At 47.8% G+C, this 17576-nt stretch overlaps 1 protein-coding gene across 1 annotated transcript in view; it reads left to right on the plus strand.

Annotated features, from left to right (window-relative positions):
- The window catches only part of SLC26A2 (solute carrier family 26 member 2), a 36078-nt gene extending 19776 nt beyond the window's left edge, over positions 1-16302 (plus strand). The window contains exons 2-3 of the mRNA XM_038740089.1: positions 6603-7257; positions 11329-16302. Coding sequence (XP_038596017.1) covers positions 6628-7257; positions 11329-12852 — 2154 coding nt within the window. The 5' untranslated portion in view covers positions 6603-6627 and the 3' untranslated portion in view covers positions 12853-16302. The remainder of the gene's footprint in view (positions 1-6602; positions 7258-11328) is intronic.
- The last annotated feature ends 1274 nt before the right edge of the window (positions 16303-17576 follow it).

The following is a 17576-nucleotide window of genomic DNA, read 5'->3' on the forward strand; positions in this document are numbered from 1 at the left end:
GCAAATACCAGGTGGCCAGCATTACTCAATCAAGCAATAGTATTTACTGAGGGCTTAGACTGTGTGCAGAGGATTTAAAACACCTGGGAAAGCACCAAATAAGCGTTGGTTGACAAATTCCTACCCAAGAAGAGCTTACAGTCTAGCACTTGATAATAATAATCATAACAATAATAATCACAGTATTTTGTCTCCCCCTTTTAGACTGTGAGCCCACTGTTGGGTAGGGACTGTCTCTATATGTTGCCAACTTGTACTTCCCAAGCGTTTAGTACAGTGCTTTGCCCACAGTAAGTGCTCAATAAATATGATATATTGATTGATTGATTTAAGTGCTTACTATGTGCCAGCCACTGTACTAAGTGCTGGGCTGGATACAAGCAAATTTGGTTGGACACAGCTGCCTTTTTTAAATGGTATTTGTTAAGCGTGTACTACAATAATAATAATAATAATGTTGGTATTTGTTCTAAGCTCTGGGGAGGTTACAAGGTGATCAGGTTGTCCCATGGGGGGCTCATAGTTTTAATCCCCATTTTACAGCTGAGGTAACTGAGGCCCAGAGAAGTTGTGACTTGCCCAAAGTCACACAGCTGACAATTGGCGGAGCCGGGATATGAACCCACGACCTCTGACTCCCAAGCCTGGGCTCTTTCCACTGAGCCACGCAAATACCATCGATAGATCCAGCGCTTAGAACAGTGCTTTGCACATAGTAAGTGCTTAATAAATGCCATTATTATTATTGATTGAACCTCTCAACGCAGTAATCTCTCTCCCCCGCCTCCCTCTCCCCCTCCTCATCCCCCCGCCTTACCTCCTTCCCCTCCCCACACCACCTGTATATATGTTTGTACGGATTTATTACTCTATTTTATTTGTACATGTTTATTCTATTTATTTTATTTGGTTAATATGTTTTGTTCTCTGTCTCCCCCTTCTAGACTGTGAGCCCACTGTTGGGGAGGGACCGTCTCTATACGTTGCCAACTTGGACTTCCCAAGCGCTTAGTCCAGTGCTCTGCACACAGTAAGCGCTCAATAAATACAATCGAATGAATGAATGAATAAATACGACTGAATGAATGAATGAATAACCATCTGTGATATCTGTGCTGTTGAAGAACCGTGTTGCACAACAACTTATTGGAAGTAAGAGGAACTTGGCAGAAGATGTCCTCCCAAGCTCTGCAAACTTGCCGAGTCAGTCCTGGGTTGTTGGGTGGTTGTTTTTTGGTTTTGTTCTTTTCCGCCCTCGTTTACTAGTTTTCAGTGCAGCTGTTTGGCCCACCTCTGCCAAGATTATCTCGCCCTCCCCCCTAGAGCTATCTGGTTCTCTGCGGCATTAAAGACGACTCTGGTGCTAGTGGCGCCCCACTGAACACCCTAGTAGTAGTATTAAGGGCTTACACCTGTGCTAAACACTGGGGGAGAATAATAATATTAATGGCATTTGTTAAGTGCTTACTATGTGCAAAGCACTGTTCTAAGTGGTGGGGAGGATACAAGGTGATCAGGTTGTCTCATGTGGGGCTCACAGGTTTCATCCCCATTTTACAGATGAGGGGACTGAGGCATAGAGAAGCAAAGTGACTTGCCCAAAGTCACACAGCTGACAGTTGGCAGAGCCAGGATTCGAACCCATGACCTCTGACTCCCAAGCCCGGGCTCTTTCCATTGAGCCCTGCTGAATAAGCAGGTAGAGTCCCTGGCCCTTGGTTGGCTAACAAACTAGGAGTTTAGGGAGGGAGAAAGGACTGGAGATGGACATAGCAGAATGGGAAAATTTAACACAAGCAAATCCAACCCAAGCAAAATAGTCGCAATGTCCCGATGGGAGTGGAGAAGGCCCAGAGCGTGCAGAAGCAGCTTTTATCCCCAGAGCATGCTGGGAGCGCAGAGCATGCTGGGAGCAGGGACCCTTAATAATAATAATAATAATAATAATAATAGTATTTGTTAAGCGCTTACTATGTGCAAAGCACTGTTCTAAGTGCTGGGGAGGATACAAGGTGATCAGGTGGTCCCACGTGGGGCTCACAGTCTTCATCCCCATTTTACAGATGAGGGAACTGAGGCACAGAGAAGCAAAGTGACTTGCCCAAGGTCACACAGCTAAGTGGTGGAGTCGGGATTCGAACCCATGACCTCTGATTCCCAAGCCCGGGCTCTTTCCATTGAGCCACGCTGAATAAGCAGGTAGAGTCCCTGGCCCTTGGCTGGCTAACAAACTAAGAGTTTAGAGAGGGAGAAAGGACTGGAGATGGACAGAGCAGAATGGGAAAATTTAATACAAGCAAATCCAACCCAAGCGAAATAGTCATAACGTCTCGGTGGGAGTGGAGAAGGCCCAGAGCATGCAGAAGCAGCTTTTATCCCCGGAGCATGTTGGAAGCAGGGACCCTCCATGGCAAGAGAAGCAGCGTAGCTCAGTGGAAAAGAGCACGGGCTTTGGAGTCAGAGGTCATGGGTTCAAATCCCGGCTCCACCAATTGTCAGCTGTGTGACTTTGGTCAAGTCACTTCACTTCTCTGTGCCTCAGTTACCTCACCTGTAAAATGGGGATTATGACTTTGAGCCCCCTGTGGGACAAGCTGGTCACCTTGTAACATTCCCAGCGCTTAGAACAGTGCTTTGCACATAGTAAGCGCTTAATAAATGCCATTATTATTATTATTATAAGAGGGAAGGCACGGTTACCATGGTGCTTTTCTCAGCGGGATTGGAAGAGTGCAAGAGTGTGCAGATGAAGCTCTTATTCCTGAACTGGCTCACCCTCCAACACATGGCGTAGTGGAAAGCGCAGGGGCCTGGGAATTAGAGGGAGACCCAGGTTCTAATCCCAGTTTTACCACATTCATTCATTCAATCGTATTTATTGAGCCCTTACTGTGTGCAGAGCACCACATGTCCACTGTGTGACTTTGGGCAAGTTACTTCACTTCTCTGTGCATCATTTACCTCATCTGTAAATGGGGATTAAGACTGAGGACCCCATGTGGGACGTGGACTGTCCAACCTGACTAGCTTGTATAATAATAATAATAATAATAATAATAATGACATTTGTTAAGTGCTTACTATGTGTAAAGCACTGCTCTAAGTGCTTAGAACAGCACTTTGTATGTAGTAAGTGCTTAATAAATGCCATCATTATTATTATTATTAAGCGCTGGGGAGGATACAAGGTGATCAGGTTGTCCCATGGGGGGCTCACAGTCCCCAGCGCTTAGAACAGTGCTTTGCATATAGTAAGCGCCTAACAAATGCCATCATTATTATTATTATTATTGTTCATCCGCATTTTCCAGATGAGGTCACTGAGGCCCAGAGAAGTGAAGTGGCTTGCCCAAGGCCACACAGCAGACAAGTGGCGGAACTGGGATTAGAACCCATGACCTTCTGACTCCTCAACCTGGGCTCTGTCTACTAGGCCAGGCTGCTTCTCTAGCATGAATTCTTGAATACCGAATTCCCAGAGGGTAGTTAGTCTAGTTAGAGTACATAGTCTCTCAAACCGTTCGTTGTCATGGGTGATACTACTACTACTACTAATAATGGCATCTATTAAGCGCTTACTATGTGCAAAGCACTGTTCTAAGCGCTGAGGAGGTTACAAGGTGATCAGGTTGTCCCACGGGGGGCTCACAATCTTAGTCCCCATTTGACAGATTTGAGAGAAGCAGCGTGGGTGGCTCAGTGGAAAGAGCCCGGGCTTTGGAGTCAGAGGTCATGGGTTCAAATCCCGGCTCCTCCAACTGTCAGCTGTGTGACTTTGGGCCAGTCACTTCACTTCTCTGTGCCTCAGTTCCCTCATCTGTAAAATGAGGATTAAGAGCGTGAGCCCCCCGTGGGACAACCTGATCACCTTGTAACCCCTCCAAGCGCTTAGAACAGTGCTTTGCACATAGGAAGTGCTTAATAAATGCCATCATTATTATCATTATTATTAGATGAGGGAACTGAGGCCCAGAGAAGTGAAGTGACTTGCCCACAGTCACACAGCTGACAGTTGGCGGAGCGGGGATTCGAACCCATGACCTCTTGACTCCAAAGCCCATGCTCTTTCCACTGAGCCACGCTGCTTCTCTAATGAGTTAATGAGTCTCTGATGAGTTAATGGCTGGGCCTCATTTTGTCCTGACTGGACCCCGTGACCATAATCGTGTTGGAGAGCCGCCACCGGCTGGGACCTGTTTGCCCGGGCAGGTATGATGAACCAAGAACACGGTGGCTAAATGTCACTGTTTGACTGTTTCATCGTCCATCATCGTGCGCACACATTTCCTGATTTATTTCTCCCAAAACGTTAGCCCTAGCCACCCTGGTTTAGCTCCCAGGCAAGTCAGGAGAGAAGCAGCGTGGCCTAGAGGATAGAGAACAGGCTTAGGAGTCAGAAGCCCTGGGTTCTAATCCTGCCACCGCCACTTGTCCACTGTGTGACCTGGGGCAAATCACTTAACTTCTCTGGGCCTTATCTGTAAAATGGGGATTAAGACTGTGAGCCCCATGTGGGACAGGGATTGTGTCCAACTTGATTAGCTTGTATCCACCCCAGTGCTTAATACAGTGCCCGGCACATAGGAAGCTCTTAACAAATACCATTGAAAAATAAATTAAGTTGAAAGTCTATCAATGAAAAAAATAAAGTTGAAAGGTCACATTTCAGACAGTGTTTTTTCCCTTGTTTGGCTGTTGAACTTTCGAGTTTACTGTGCTTACCATCTCTATCGTATTATACCCTCCCAAATGCTTATTACGGTGCTCTGCACACAGTAAGCGGTCAATGAGAAGCAGCGTGGCTCAGTGGAAAGAGCCCAGGCTTTGGAGTCAGAGGTCATGGGTTCGAATTCCGGCTCCGCCACTTGTCAGCCGTGTGACTTTGGGCAAGTCACTTCACTTCTCTGGGCCTCAGTTCCCTCATCTGGAAAATGGGGATTAAGACTGTGAGCCCCACGTGGGACAACTTGATTACCTTGTATCTACCCCAGCATTGGAACAGTGCTTTGCACATAGTAAGCGCTTAATAAATGCCATTATTATTACTATTATTATTATTACTATTATAGATACTGTCGATTGAGGACTTCTTAAAGTCCACTTGTGCGTAATTGAGAATTAATTGTATTGTGGATCAGTCACTGGTTATTAGAGGGGCAAAATGATAGTAGGAGGTCAGTGAGTAAGATAGGAGGGGGAGAACTGAATGAGTGCCTTAAAATCAAAGGTAAAGAGTTTCCATTTGATTCAGAGGTGGATGGGCAGCCATTGAAGGTTTTTAAGGAGTGGGGGAGATGTAGACTGAGTGGGTTTTTTTAGAAAAATGATCCAGTCAGCAGAATGGTGTATGGATTGGTCAGAGGAGAGACAGGAGACAGGGAGGTCAGCAAGGAGGCTGACAGGAGGTCAAGATGGGATATATTCCGCATGGATCAGCTTTGTAGCAGTTTGGAGGGGAGGAATGGGTGACTCCTAGAGCTGGTTTGAAGGTAGAACTGACCAGATTTGGTGTCAAACTGAATATCCGGCTTGAAAGAGAGATGAGTCGGGGATAACACCGAGGTTATGGGCTTTTGAGGCAGCGAGAGTGGTGGTGGTGTCTACAGCGATGGGAAAGTCAAGAGGAGGGCAGGGTTTGGATGGGAAGATGAAGAGCTCTGTTAAGTTTGAGGTGTCACCAGGACATCCAAGTAGAGATGTCCTGAAGGTAGGAGGAAATGCCAGACTGCAGAGAAGAGGAGAGTTTGGGGCTGGAGATGTGGATTTGGGAATCATCTGCATAGAGATGGTAGCTGAAGCCATGGGAGCGAATGAGTTCTCCAAGGGAATGGGAGTGGATGGGAGTGGATAATAATAATGATGGCATTTATTAAGTGCTTACTATGGGCAAAGCACTGTTCTAAGTGCTGGGGAGGTTACAACGTGATCAGGTTGTCCCATGGGGGGCTCACAGTCTCAATCCCCATTTTACAGCTGAGGTAACTGAGGCACAGAGAATCAATCAATCAATCGTATTTACTGAGCGCTTACTGTGTGCAGAGCACTGTACTAAGCGCTTGGGAGAAGCCAAGTGACTCACCCGAGGCCACACAGCAGAGAAGTGGCGGAGCTGGGATTAGGACCGATGACTCTCTCATTCCCTGGCCCGTGCTCAGCAGCGTGGCTCAGTGGAAAGAGCCCGGGCTTTGGAGTCAGAGGCCATGGGTTCAAATCCCAGCTCCACCACTTGTCAGCTGTGTGACTTTGGGCAAGTCACTTCACTTCTCTGGGCCTCAGTTACCTCATCTGGAAAATGGGGATTAAATGGGGATTTTCCACTGTGTGACCCAGGGCAAATCACTTAACTTCTCTGGGCCTTATCTGTAAAATGGGGATTAAGACTGTGAGCCCCATGTAGGACAGGGATTGTGTCCAACTTGAGTAGCTTGTATCCACCCCAGTGCTTAATACAGTGCCCGGCACAACCTGATCACCTTGTAACCTTCCCAGCGCTTAGAACAGTGCTTTGCACATAGTAAGCACTTCATAAATGCCATCATTATTATTATTATTATCCACTACACCCTATCAACCTTGGTTGACAATTAACGTTTGCGTTTTAGGGCCCTGAGACCTCCACCTCCAGAAATGTCAGAGGAAGGAGAAGATAACCTTGTCCACGCAACTGGCGCCCAAGTCAGAGAAAGCGGCCAGTGGTGTCTTCATCCAAGGATCCTCTTGGAACCGCAGGAGAAAGAGCCCGTCGACCCGAAGAAGCTTGTGATCCAAAAGCTAAAGAGCACTTGCGAGTGTTCCGTGGCCAAAGTCAAAGACCACGTCTTGAGTTTCCTCCCCGTCCTGCGATGGCTCCCCAAATACAGGTTAAAAAAATACATCCTAGGAGACGTCATGTCCGGATTGATCGTGGGCATCTTGCTGGTCCCTCAGTCTATCGCGTATTCCCTCCTGGCTGGTCAGGAGCCCATCTACGGGCTGTACACCTCTTTCTTCGCCAGCATCATTTATTTCCTGCTGGGAACCTCCCGCCACATTTCGGTGGGGATCTTTGGCGTCTTGTGCCTGATGATCGGGCAGGTGGTGGACCGCGAAGTGCACAGAGCCGGCTATGACGCGGAGCAGGTGATCCGGGCGGGCGGCCCGCCGAACGGCACCGCCGCGCCTTGGGCCGCGAACCGGACGTCGGAACTCGCCTGCGACCGAAGCTGTTATGCCATCACCGTGGGCGCCACCGTGACGTTCGTCGCCGGAGTCTACCAGGTAAGAATCGGCTGGGCAGGGCATCCCTCTCGCCAAAACTGGGATCGCTTCGCGGCCGGCCGGAGTTTGAAATCCTGAAGCTCGTCGCGGGCAGGGAACGTGGCTACCGAGCGTGGGTAGGGATTACTTTCAGGGATCAATTTAGAACGCTCATCAGTGTGTATCAGAATGCTAATCAGAGTGTATCAGGATTTATGTATCAGTGTATCAGGACTCCTCACCCTGGGCTTCAAGGCTGTCCATCCCCTCGCCCCCTCCTACCTCACCTCCCTTCTCTCCTTCCACAGCCCACCCCACACCCTCCACTCCTCCGCCGCTAATCTCCTCACTGTACCTCATTCTCGCCTGTCCCGCCATCGACCCCCGGCCCACGTCATCCCCTGGGCCTGGAATGCCCCCAATCCCTCTGCCCATCCGCCAAGCTAGCTCTCTTCCTCCCTTCAAGGCCCTGCTGAGAGCTCACCTCCTCCAGGAGGCCTTCCCAGACTGAGCCCCTTCTTTCCTCTCCCCCTCATCCCCCTCTCCATCCCCCCGTCTTACCTCCTTCCCTTCCCCACAGCACCTGTATATATGTATATATGTTTGTACATATTTATAACTATTTATTTATTTATTTATCTTGTACATATCTATTCTATGTATTTTATTTTGTTAGTATGTTTGGTTTTGTTCTCTGTCTCCCCCTTTTAGACTGTGAGCCCAATGTTGGGTAGGGACTGTCTCTATATGTTGCCAATTTGTACTTCCCAAGCGCTTAGTACAGTGCTCTGCACATAGTAAGCGCTCAATAAATATGATTGATTGATTGATTGATTATGTTGTACTTCTTCTAGCCCCACTTGTGCAACACAGATTTTATTTTCATTCTTCCTCCTGCTCTTGTTATTTATAGATCCCTTTTTGTCTGTCTGTCTGTTTGTCTCTATTATTACTCTATTTATTTATTTATTTTACTTGTACATATCTATTCTATTTATTTTATTTGGTTAATATGTTTGGTTTTGTTCTCTGTCTCCCCCTTCTAGACTGTGAGCCCACTGTTGGGTAGGGACCGTCTCTACATGTTGCCAACTTTTACTTCCCAAGCGCTTAGTACAGTGCTCTGCACACAGTAAGCGCTCAATAAATGTGATTGATTGATTGATTGCTCTGCACGCAGCAAGCGCTCAGTAAAGAGAAGCAGCGTGGCTCGGTGGAAAGAGCCCGGGCTTGGGAGTCAGAGGTCGTGGGTTCTAATCCCGGCTCTGCCACTTGTCAGCCGTGGGACTTGGGGCAAGTCACTTCACTTCTCTGGGCCTCAGTGCCCTCATCTGTAAAATGGGGATGAAGACTGTGAGCCCCACGTGGGACAACCTGATTACCTTGTATCTACCCCAGCTCTTAGAACAGTGCTTGGCTCATCTGTAAAATGGGGATGAAGACTGTGAGCCCCACGTGGGACAACCTGATTACCTTGTATCAACCCCAGCGCTTAGAACAGTGCTTGACGCATAGTAAGCGCTTAACAAATACCAACATTATTATCATTATTATAAATACGACTGAATGAATGTCATTTCGTGCTATTCCAGTCAATCCTCTAGACTGTAAGCTCTTTGGGGACAGAGAATGTGTCCGCTTATAGTTACATTGCACTCTCCCAAGCGCGCTTAGTACACAGTAAGTGCTCAATAAATACAATTGAGTGAATGAATGAATGAGTCAGTGGTATCTATTGAACGCTTTACATGCAGAAGCACTTAGTATGATGGTCTCTACACAGTGAATGCTCAATAAATACCATCGATTGATTCCAAGGTTTCAGAAGAGGTTGATTAATCAGTGGTATTGTCTGAGCAACTTCCTGTGTGCAGAGCATTGTGCTCAACGCTTCCTCTAGACAGTAAGCCCCTTGCATCATCATCATCATCATCAATCGTATTTATTGAGTGCTTACTGTGTGCAGAGCACTGTACTAAGCGCTTGCACCGCGACTTAGTGGAAAGAGTATGGGCTTGGGAGTTGGAAGTCATGGTTTCTAATCTCGGCTCTGCCACTTGTGAACTGTGTGACTTTGGGCAAGTCACCTAACTTCTCTGTGCCTCAGTTCCCTCATCCGTTAAATGGGGATTAAGACTGTGAGCCCCACCTGGGACAACCTGATTACTTTGTATCCACCTCAGTGCTTAGAACAGTGCTTGGCACATAGTAAGCGCTTAACAAATGCCATCATTGTTATCGGTGTTTAGAACAGTGCTCGGCACATAGTAAGTGCTTACATGTCATCATTATGGGCAGGGAATGTGTCTACCAACTGTTATATGGTATTCTCCCAAGTGCTTAGTATAGCACTCTGCGCACAGTGTGCTTAATAAATACAGTTGATGGATTGGGAAAATACAGTAGCATTGGGGGACATGATTCCTGTCCACAAGGAGCTTAGAGTTTGCGGGGCACTGACTGTGTCCAGCCTGATTACCCCCAGCGCTTAGGACGGTGTCTAGCACATAGTAAAGGCTTAAGGAATAATAATAATAATGATGGCACTTATTAAGCGCTTACTATGTGCAAAGCACTGTTCTAAGCACTGGGGAGGTTACAAGGTGATCAGGTTGTCCCACGGGGGGCTCACAGTCTTCATCCCCCTTTTACAGATGAGGGAGCTGAGGCCCAGAGAAGTGAAGTGACTTGCCCAAAGTCACACAGCTGACAATTGGAGGAGCCGGGATTTGAACCCGTGACCTCTGACTCCAAAGCCCGGGCTCTTTCCACTGAGCCACGCTGCTTCTCTCTCTCTCTCTCTCTCTCTCTCTCTCTCTCTCTCTCTCTCTCTCTCTCTCTCTCTCTCTCTCTCTCTCTCTCTCTCTCTCTCTCTCTCTCTCTCTCTCTCCTCTCTCTCTCCTCTCTCTCTCTCTCTCTCTCTCTCTCTCTCTTTCTAGGGTAGGGTTTTATTTCTCTTAATTTTATGAAAAGGTTTCTCGTGGCCAAAAGGACATTGGCTCTCCCACACGCATGATCGCAGAGTTTTTGACCTCCTACTAAACTTTCCTTGATTCTGATGAGGGCTCCAAAGATGAGACCTTCTGAGCGCGGGGGCTGTGCGTCCTGACCCACCTGAACCGATGTTCACTGCAAGAGGGGAAACCTGCTAGAGTGCTGACTTCTGCTAAAGTTCCAGGAATCCCACAGACTCCACACTCTTTCCTTTGTTCTATCTTGGCCCCTGTTACTCTTAGAAATATTTTGGCCAAAGGGAAGGAAAGAGAGAGAGAGAGAGAATACTTTGACTGTCTTTCCATTTCTGAACCACAAATAACAACGAAGGCATTTGTTAAGCATTTACTACGTGCAAAGCACTATTCTAAGCGCTGGGGAGGATACAGCGTGATCAGGTTGTCCCCCGTGGGGGCTCACAGTCTTAATCCCCATTTTACAGATGAGGTCCCTGAGGCACAGAGAAGTTAAGTGACTTGCCCAAAGTCACACAGCTGTCGTTCCTCCTGCATGACTTTTGTTCTTTACCTGATTTCTGCAAATACAAGAAATCCCTGGATTGCTTTCTCCTCCAAATCAGATTTTCAAGTCCACCACGCCATGCTGCTTCCCTAGACTGCGAGCCCCATGAGGGACAGGGACTATGCCCAACCTGATTAATTGTGTATCTTCCCCACTGCTTAGTACAGTGCTTGGCACATAGTAGGTGCTTCACAAATATCACTTATCATCATTCCTTTCGATTATTATTGTTATTAACAGTAGTAATAATGATAGTGCTAATAATAAACAAAAGGATAACGACCGGTGCCCCAAGCATCTCATCTTTGCAGGCGGCCGAGAATGAACTTGTACACATCTATTCTATTTATTTTATTTTGTTAATATGTTTTGTTCTCTGTCTCCCCCCTTCTAGACTGTGAGCCCACTGTTGGGTAGGGACCGTCTCTATATGTTGCCAGCTTGGACTTCCCAAGCACTTAGTCCAGTGCTCTGCACACAGTAAGAGCTCAATAAGTACGATTGATTGATTGACTGATTGAACGTTCCCCCGGCAGGGAGGGTTGCACACTTAACCTCTTGTTTGATCCTTCCCAGGTCGCCATGGGCTTCTTTCAGGTGGGCTTCGTGTCCGTCTATCTCTCCGACGCTTTGCTGAGTGGTTTTGTCACCGGAGCCTCCTTCACCATCCTTACGTCCCAAGCCAAGTATCTCCTGGGCCTGAACATTCCCCGGAGCAATGGCGTCGGCTCGCTCATCACCACTTGGATACACATCTTCCAAAACATCCACAAGACCAACGTCTGTGACCTCGTCACCAGCGTCCTGTGCCTCCTGGTTCTGGTCCCCACCAAAGAGCTCAACGAGCACTTCAAGGCCAAGCTCAAGGCGCCGATTCCCGTGGAGCTGGTCGTCATCGTGGCCGCCACGCTGGCCTCGCACTTCGGCAGACTGAAGGAGAAGTACGGCTCGAGCGTGGCCGGGCACATCCCCACCGGGTTCCTGCCCCCGAAGGCGCCGGACTGGAACCTGATCCCCAACGTGGCCGTGGACGCGATAGCCATAGCCGTCATCGGCTTCGCCATCACCGTGTCGCTGTCCGAGATGTTCGCCAAGAAGCACGGTTACACCGTCAAGGCGAATCAGGAGATGTACGCCATCGGTTTCTGCAACATCATCCCCGCCTTCTTCCACTGCTTCACCACGAGCGCCGCTCTGGCCAAAACGCTGGTCAAAGAGTCCACGGGCTGCCAGACCCAAGTCTCCGGGGTGGTGACCGCGTTGGTCCTCCTCTTGGTCCTCCTTGTGATCGCCCCCTTATTCTATTCCCTGCAGAAGTGCGTCCTGGGGGTGATAACCATCGTCAATCTCCGGGGGGCCCTGCGGAAGTTCTCGGATCTCCCCAGGATGTGGAAGCTGAGCAGGATCGATACGGCGATCTGGTTCGTCACCATGTTGGCGTCCGCTCTGGTCAGCACCGAGATCGGCCTCCTGGTCGGGGTGTGCTTCTCCATGTTCTGCGTCATCCTCCGCACTCAGAAGCCGGAGGCCCCCTCGCTCGGCTGGGTGGAAGAGTCGGAGACGTACGAGTCCACCGCCGCCTACAAGAACCTCCTGACCCCACCGGGCATCAAGATCTTCCGTTTTGTCGCCCCGCTCTACTACATAAACAAAGAGAGCTTCAAAACGGCGCTGTTCAAGACCACCGGGATCGACCCGGCCTCGGTGATCGCAGAGAGGAAGGCGGCGGCGAAGAGGAGGCTCAGAGAGGACGCGGTGACTTTCAGCTGCAGCCAAGAGAAAGTCTCCGCTCATCTCGTTCACGAGCCGCTGGCTCACCACACCGTGGTCGTCGACTGCGGCGCCGTGCAGTTTTTAGACACGGCGGGAATCGCCACCCTCAAGGCCGTCCGCAAGGACTACGAGGAGATCGGCATCCAGCTTCTTCTGGCCCAGTGCAATCCCTCCGTTAGGAAGTCCTTGAGCTCGGGCGACTACTGCAAGCCGGGAGAGGAGGACCTCCTCTTCCATAGCGTACACGACGCGGTGTGCTTCGCCCTGGAGTCCCACCCTCCGAAGGGACAGTGTGCTTCCAATGGGATGTACGCTCCCGGCGATTAGACACCGGTGAGGGGCTGGGAAGACCCCAAATCGAGCTCCTTCTGAAGACACTGGGGTCGCTATTTGGGGGGAGGGAAATGCAGGCTGGCCTGGCAGAACTCAGAGCTACGCAGGATGAAAGGGGAAACGTAATCCGGGTATACGGATTTCTATCAAGGAAGATAGAAGATAGATAAGCGCTCAGTACAGTGCTCTGCACACAGTAAGCGCTCAATAAATACGATTGAACGAATGAATGAATAGATGTCCATGTGGGAATGTAGGGGTAAATAGGTATGTGGGATGTGGGGGGTTTCAGGAGGTGTGGATGGACGGACAGCCAGGGAGTGGCCTGGGGAGAGACGGCTGCAGTCGGCCTAACGGTTTTCTACGTTTGAGCTCCATTTTATTCCTCGCCATTTTTCTAGACCGGATTGTTTGAACCTCAGCCTCTGATTGTGACTTCCCCTTCGTTCCCCGCCCCTTATCCTGAATAGCCAGCGACCTGTTTAAATTGGTCTCGGACACATTGCCAAAGATGAGCTCTTTTCTAATCCCCTCTCTTTAGGATCGATCGAGCTCCTGTCATTTCAAGGAAGGGGCCACTCTCAAGCAGTGGAAGTTGTGCCCGTTAGATGGGCTCAGAAGCAGCGGTTTGTAGCGGGCAGGAGTATTTTAGTACTGCAGTGCTAAGGAAGGGGACTCCGAGCATCAATTTTGGTAGGCCAAAATATCTGTCCCTGAAATACATCTGTGCCTTGAATTGAATCAGGTGTTCTGTGGCACTGAAACACACCCATTTCTTCCACAGTGTGAGTCTTTACTATGTGTTTTGGCAAAGTAGACAGCATTCTTCCCCCACCACGCAATGGGTATCGCGCTCATCATGTCAGAAGAATCGGGTGTGTGCATGGTATCGGACAAGGTACCCGTATACTGGAGCACAAGGAAAACTGAATGTATTGGTACTGTGATGCTCTTCAAGATGTATATTGCTGAATTATATTTTGGGGCCTTCTGTGCAAAAAAGCTAGAAGCCCTTGCTCTTTAAAAATTAGTTACCTTTTAGAGAAAGCAAAAATCCACTTGTTGAGTGACAGGAAATTTTAAGATTTTACAGCGCTCCTTCTGGCTTTAGGCAACGACTGGGAGATTCTGAATTTACGGAGAAACGATGATTTTTCTGAGACTCTTTTGGACCCGACCTTGGTTTTCCTGTCAGCAGGATCCTCTGCCTGTTTTGTCAAGGGGATTTTCCAATCCCTAGGGGTGGTTTCAAAGCTCTACAGGGGGTAGCAGTCATTAGAGGGTTCAGCCATTATGGGAATCCTTGGGGAGCCCATCCTCAGCAGGTAGGCAGGCTAAAGCTGGGACAGGAGATTTCCTTGTTTAGTGTCCTGGGGACATCTGCTGCTGTTCTCTTCTCCACCGGGAAGACAGCTTAGCACCGGTGAGTGTTTCTCTGTTTATGGTAGGTGGAGGGATGTGTGGGTTTATCTGCCGGTGGTAGTTGGGTGGCAGGGGGAGGCGTAGAGATTCTACTGGTGAAATCTTGAGGCCACGGAGGTACACTTTTTCTATAGTGGTTGGGAATCGCCGGCCTGGGGGTGGTAAAAACCGGCTTCAGTCCGATCATCCTTGCGTACTGTAGAAATAAAAATTCAACAATCGGACCGAATGGAAGAGGGAAGCTAGCGTGAAGCTGAAAACAATCAGGTGTTTTCCTAAAACCCTGCCAGGCAACGGTTGTCATTCATCAGGAATACCCAAATCGCTTTTCGCCTGTGTCTCCAAAAAAGCTAAACTTTGTCGTAAAAAGACTTAAATTTTAATCTTTTTATAGAGTCACGTTTCTTCCGTTAATAGGGCACAGAATTTTAATAGCTATCCTTTAAGACTTCAATTTTAATCTTTCTATATAGAGTCACATTTCTACCGTTAATGGGGCACAGAATTTTAATGGCTATCCTTTGACTTAAATTTTAATCTTTTTATAGAGTCACATTTCTACCATTAAAAGGGCACAGAATTTTAATAACTATCCTTTAAGACTTAACTTTTAATCTTTCTATAGAGTCACATTTCTACCGTTAATGGGGCACATAATTTTAATAGCTATCCTTTAGAATATTGTTCAAGTAGAAAAACAATGATTAGTAATGTTGGAGTTACCGTTGTTCAAACTGCCGGCTCCTTGGGATGCTTTTTTTCCTCATGGCTTTTTAAAACCGGGACTGTAAGAGGGTTTGTTCAGTGGCTTGTTTTTTGAGCAGCAAGCATTATCTCATTCAATCGTATTTATTGAGCGCTTACTGTGTGCAGAGCACCATACTAGCGCTTGGGAAGTACAAACCGGCAATGTATAGAGACGGTCTCTACCCGACAACGGGCTCACAGAGGAACTGGAATTTGAGAAATGGCACTGCGAAGGTAGGGCGGAGTTGGGGGACAGAAATTTCTGGGATTTCGTGGACCTCAAGTTTCATCCTTTGAAGGGAGTGAGTGATGGAGCCCAAGAACAAAGTGATAATTTGCCAGGGTTTCTAGTTCTTCTCCTCCTGCAGTCTTACCTAAGTGGGGAGCTTCTATAAAACACGGGAGGGTAATGCCCAGCTATATTCCACACAATTTAAGGTAAAGGGGGTCCAGTTGCTGCTCTGAGTGGCCCCCAAATGAGGATTTTCCTTCTGATAAAAGAAAACCTGCTCTTCCAAGTGTACTTCAGATACCTGGGTCTGCAGTAGAAGTGGTGGAAAACTATATAATCCACTCAAAGAGAAAATGGATAAGCAGCAACCGATAAATGGTAGCTCTCTGGCCCAAGTAAGGTGGAGTGCACCAAGACAATTTTTTTTTCCTAGGAGCAGTTTAAGGAATTGCCAATGGAGCTGGAATTTTAAATGAACTTATGTTTTACCTCTGAGTTGTATGGTGTAAGTTCGTTTGGGTGGACAAAGGTAGTTGCAAACGCCCGCAAGTCACCTCTGTTCTTGTTTGTGTTACCTTTGCCCCGTGTCACCCCAGGTCACTCCTACGGCCTTCAAAATGGGGGAGAATCAAGCTCGTTGGAGTCTGTGATCTCTTCTCAAATTTACACGCTCCATGTAGCCAACCCGAGTCTCGTGGCCTCATATCTCGGCAAAGACTCAACGATGGTGGTATTTGTTAAGCGCTTAGTATGTGCCAGGCACTGAGCACTCAAAGACAATCCGTGGTATAGACAGCTCTTGAGCTAAGGTGTTTCGAATTGGGACGAGCGACACTTTTACTATTTCTACATATCCATCCTGTTTCATCTTTCAGTACTAGCCTTCTTTGGGGCATTCATCTCTGGGGATGGGGGTGGTGATAGCCAGTGGATGGGGCGAGAGGAGAAGGAGATTAATAGCAAGCAGCGTGGCAGGTTGGAAAGAGCACAGGCCTGGGACCTAATGTTGGCCCTGCCACTTGTCTGCTATGTGACCTTGGGCAAGTCGCTTCACTTCTCTGTGCCTTAGTTACCACATCTGTAAGATGGGGATTAAAACTGTGAGCCCCATATGGGACAGGGACTATGTCCAAACCTCATTATCTTGCATTTACCCCAGTACTTGGTACAGCGCCTGGTACACAGCGCTTAACAGCGCTTAAAAGGGGAGGGCAATCTGATGACCAAGAAGTCCATCTTATAATAATAATAATAATAAGCGTTTACTATGTGCAAAGCACTGTTCTAAGCACTGAAGCACTGTTCTAAGCGCTGAATGATTCCTCCGTTCATTCAATCATTCATTCAATCATATTTATTGAGCGCTTACTGTGTGCTCAGCAGTGTACTAAGCACTTGGGAAGTACAAGTTGGCAACATATAGAGACGGTCCCTACCCAGCAGTGGGTGAGCGCTCACCGTGTGCAGAGCACTTATACTAAGTGCTTGGAAGGTACAACGTGGTTCAGTGGAAAGAGCCCGGGCTTGGGAGTCAGAGGTCATGGGTTCAAATCCCGGCTCTGCCGCTTGTCAGTGGTGTGACTTTGGGCAAGTCACTTCACTTCTCTGGGCCTCAGGTCCCTCATCTGTAAAATGGGGATTAAGACTGTGAGCCCCACATGGGACAACGTGATCACCTTGTATCCTCCCCAGTGCTTAGAACAATGCTTTGCACATAGTAAACACTTAACAAATGCCATCATTATTATTATTACTACAATTTGGCAACAAATAGAGACAGTCCCTACCCAACTACAAGCTCACAGTCTAGAAGGAGGGGGACAGAAAACAAAACAAGTAGGCATCAATAGCATTAATATAAATAAATAAATTAGCTGGCTTTCCCAGTAAAGAACTTCACTGACTCCTTCATTGCGTACGTGATATAAATTCACAAGATAGTTCTGGGTAATTTTGGTTCTGAAACCAAGATCAGTCTCTATTTTTACCAAGTCCCCCATTTATCACATTGTTCCTACCAAAAAAAATCAGTTCCTACTTATGTCGCAATTGGATCCTGAATTTTGCACCTTAAGGCTGAGGACTGCCAATATTTAAATTACTCTTTAAGATCAACTTTAAAATATCTTAATTGACATATGTCTTGTGATGTTTCCTTGATTAGTTGCTTCTCTATCTAACCCCCAAAGGCCAGTGATTGCATCTAATTCCCACTTTTGTATTCTCCTCTTCCAGTGCTTAGTACAGTGCTCTGCACACAATAAGTGCCTGATACTCTATTATTCAGTCATACTGATATTAACAGGATCTTCAACTT

The sequence above is a fragment of the Tachyglossus aculeatus genome, chromosome X1, assembly GCF_015852505.1.
Source record: "Tachyglossus aculeatus isolate mTacAcu1 chromosome X1, mTacAcu1.pri, whole genome shotgun sequence".
NCBI classification, from domain to species: domain Eukaryota; kingdom Metazoa; phylum Chordata; class Mammalia; order Monotremata; family Tachyglossidae; genus Tachyglossus; species Tachyglossus aculeatus.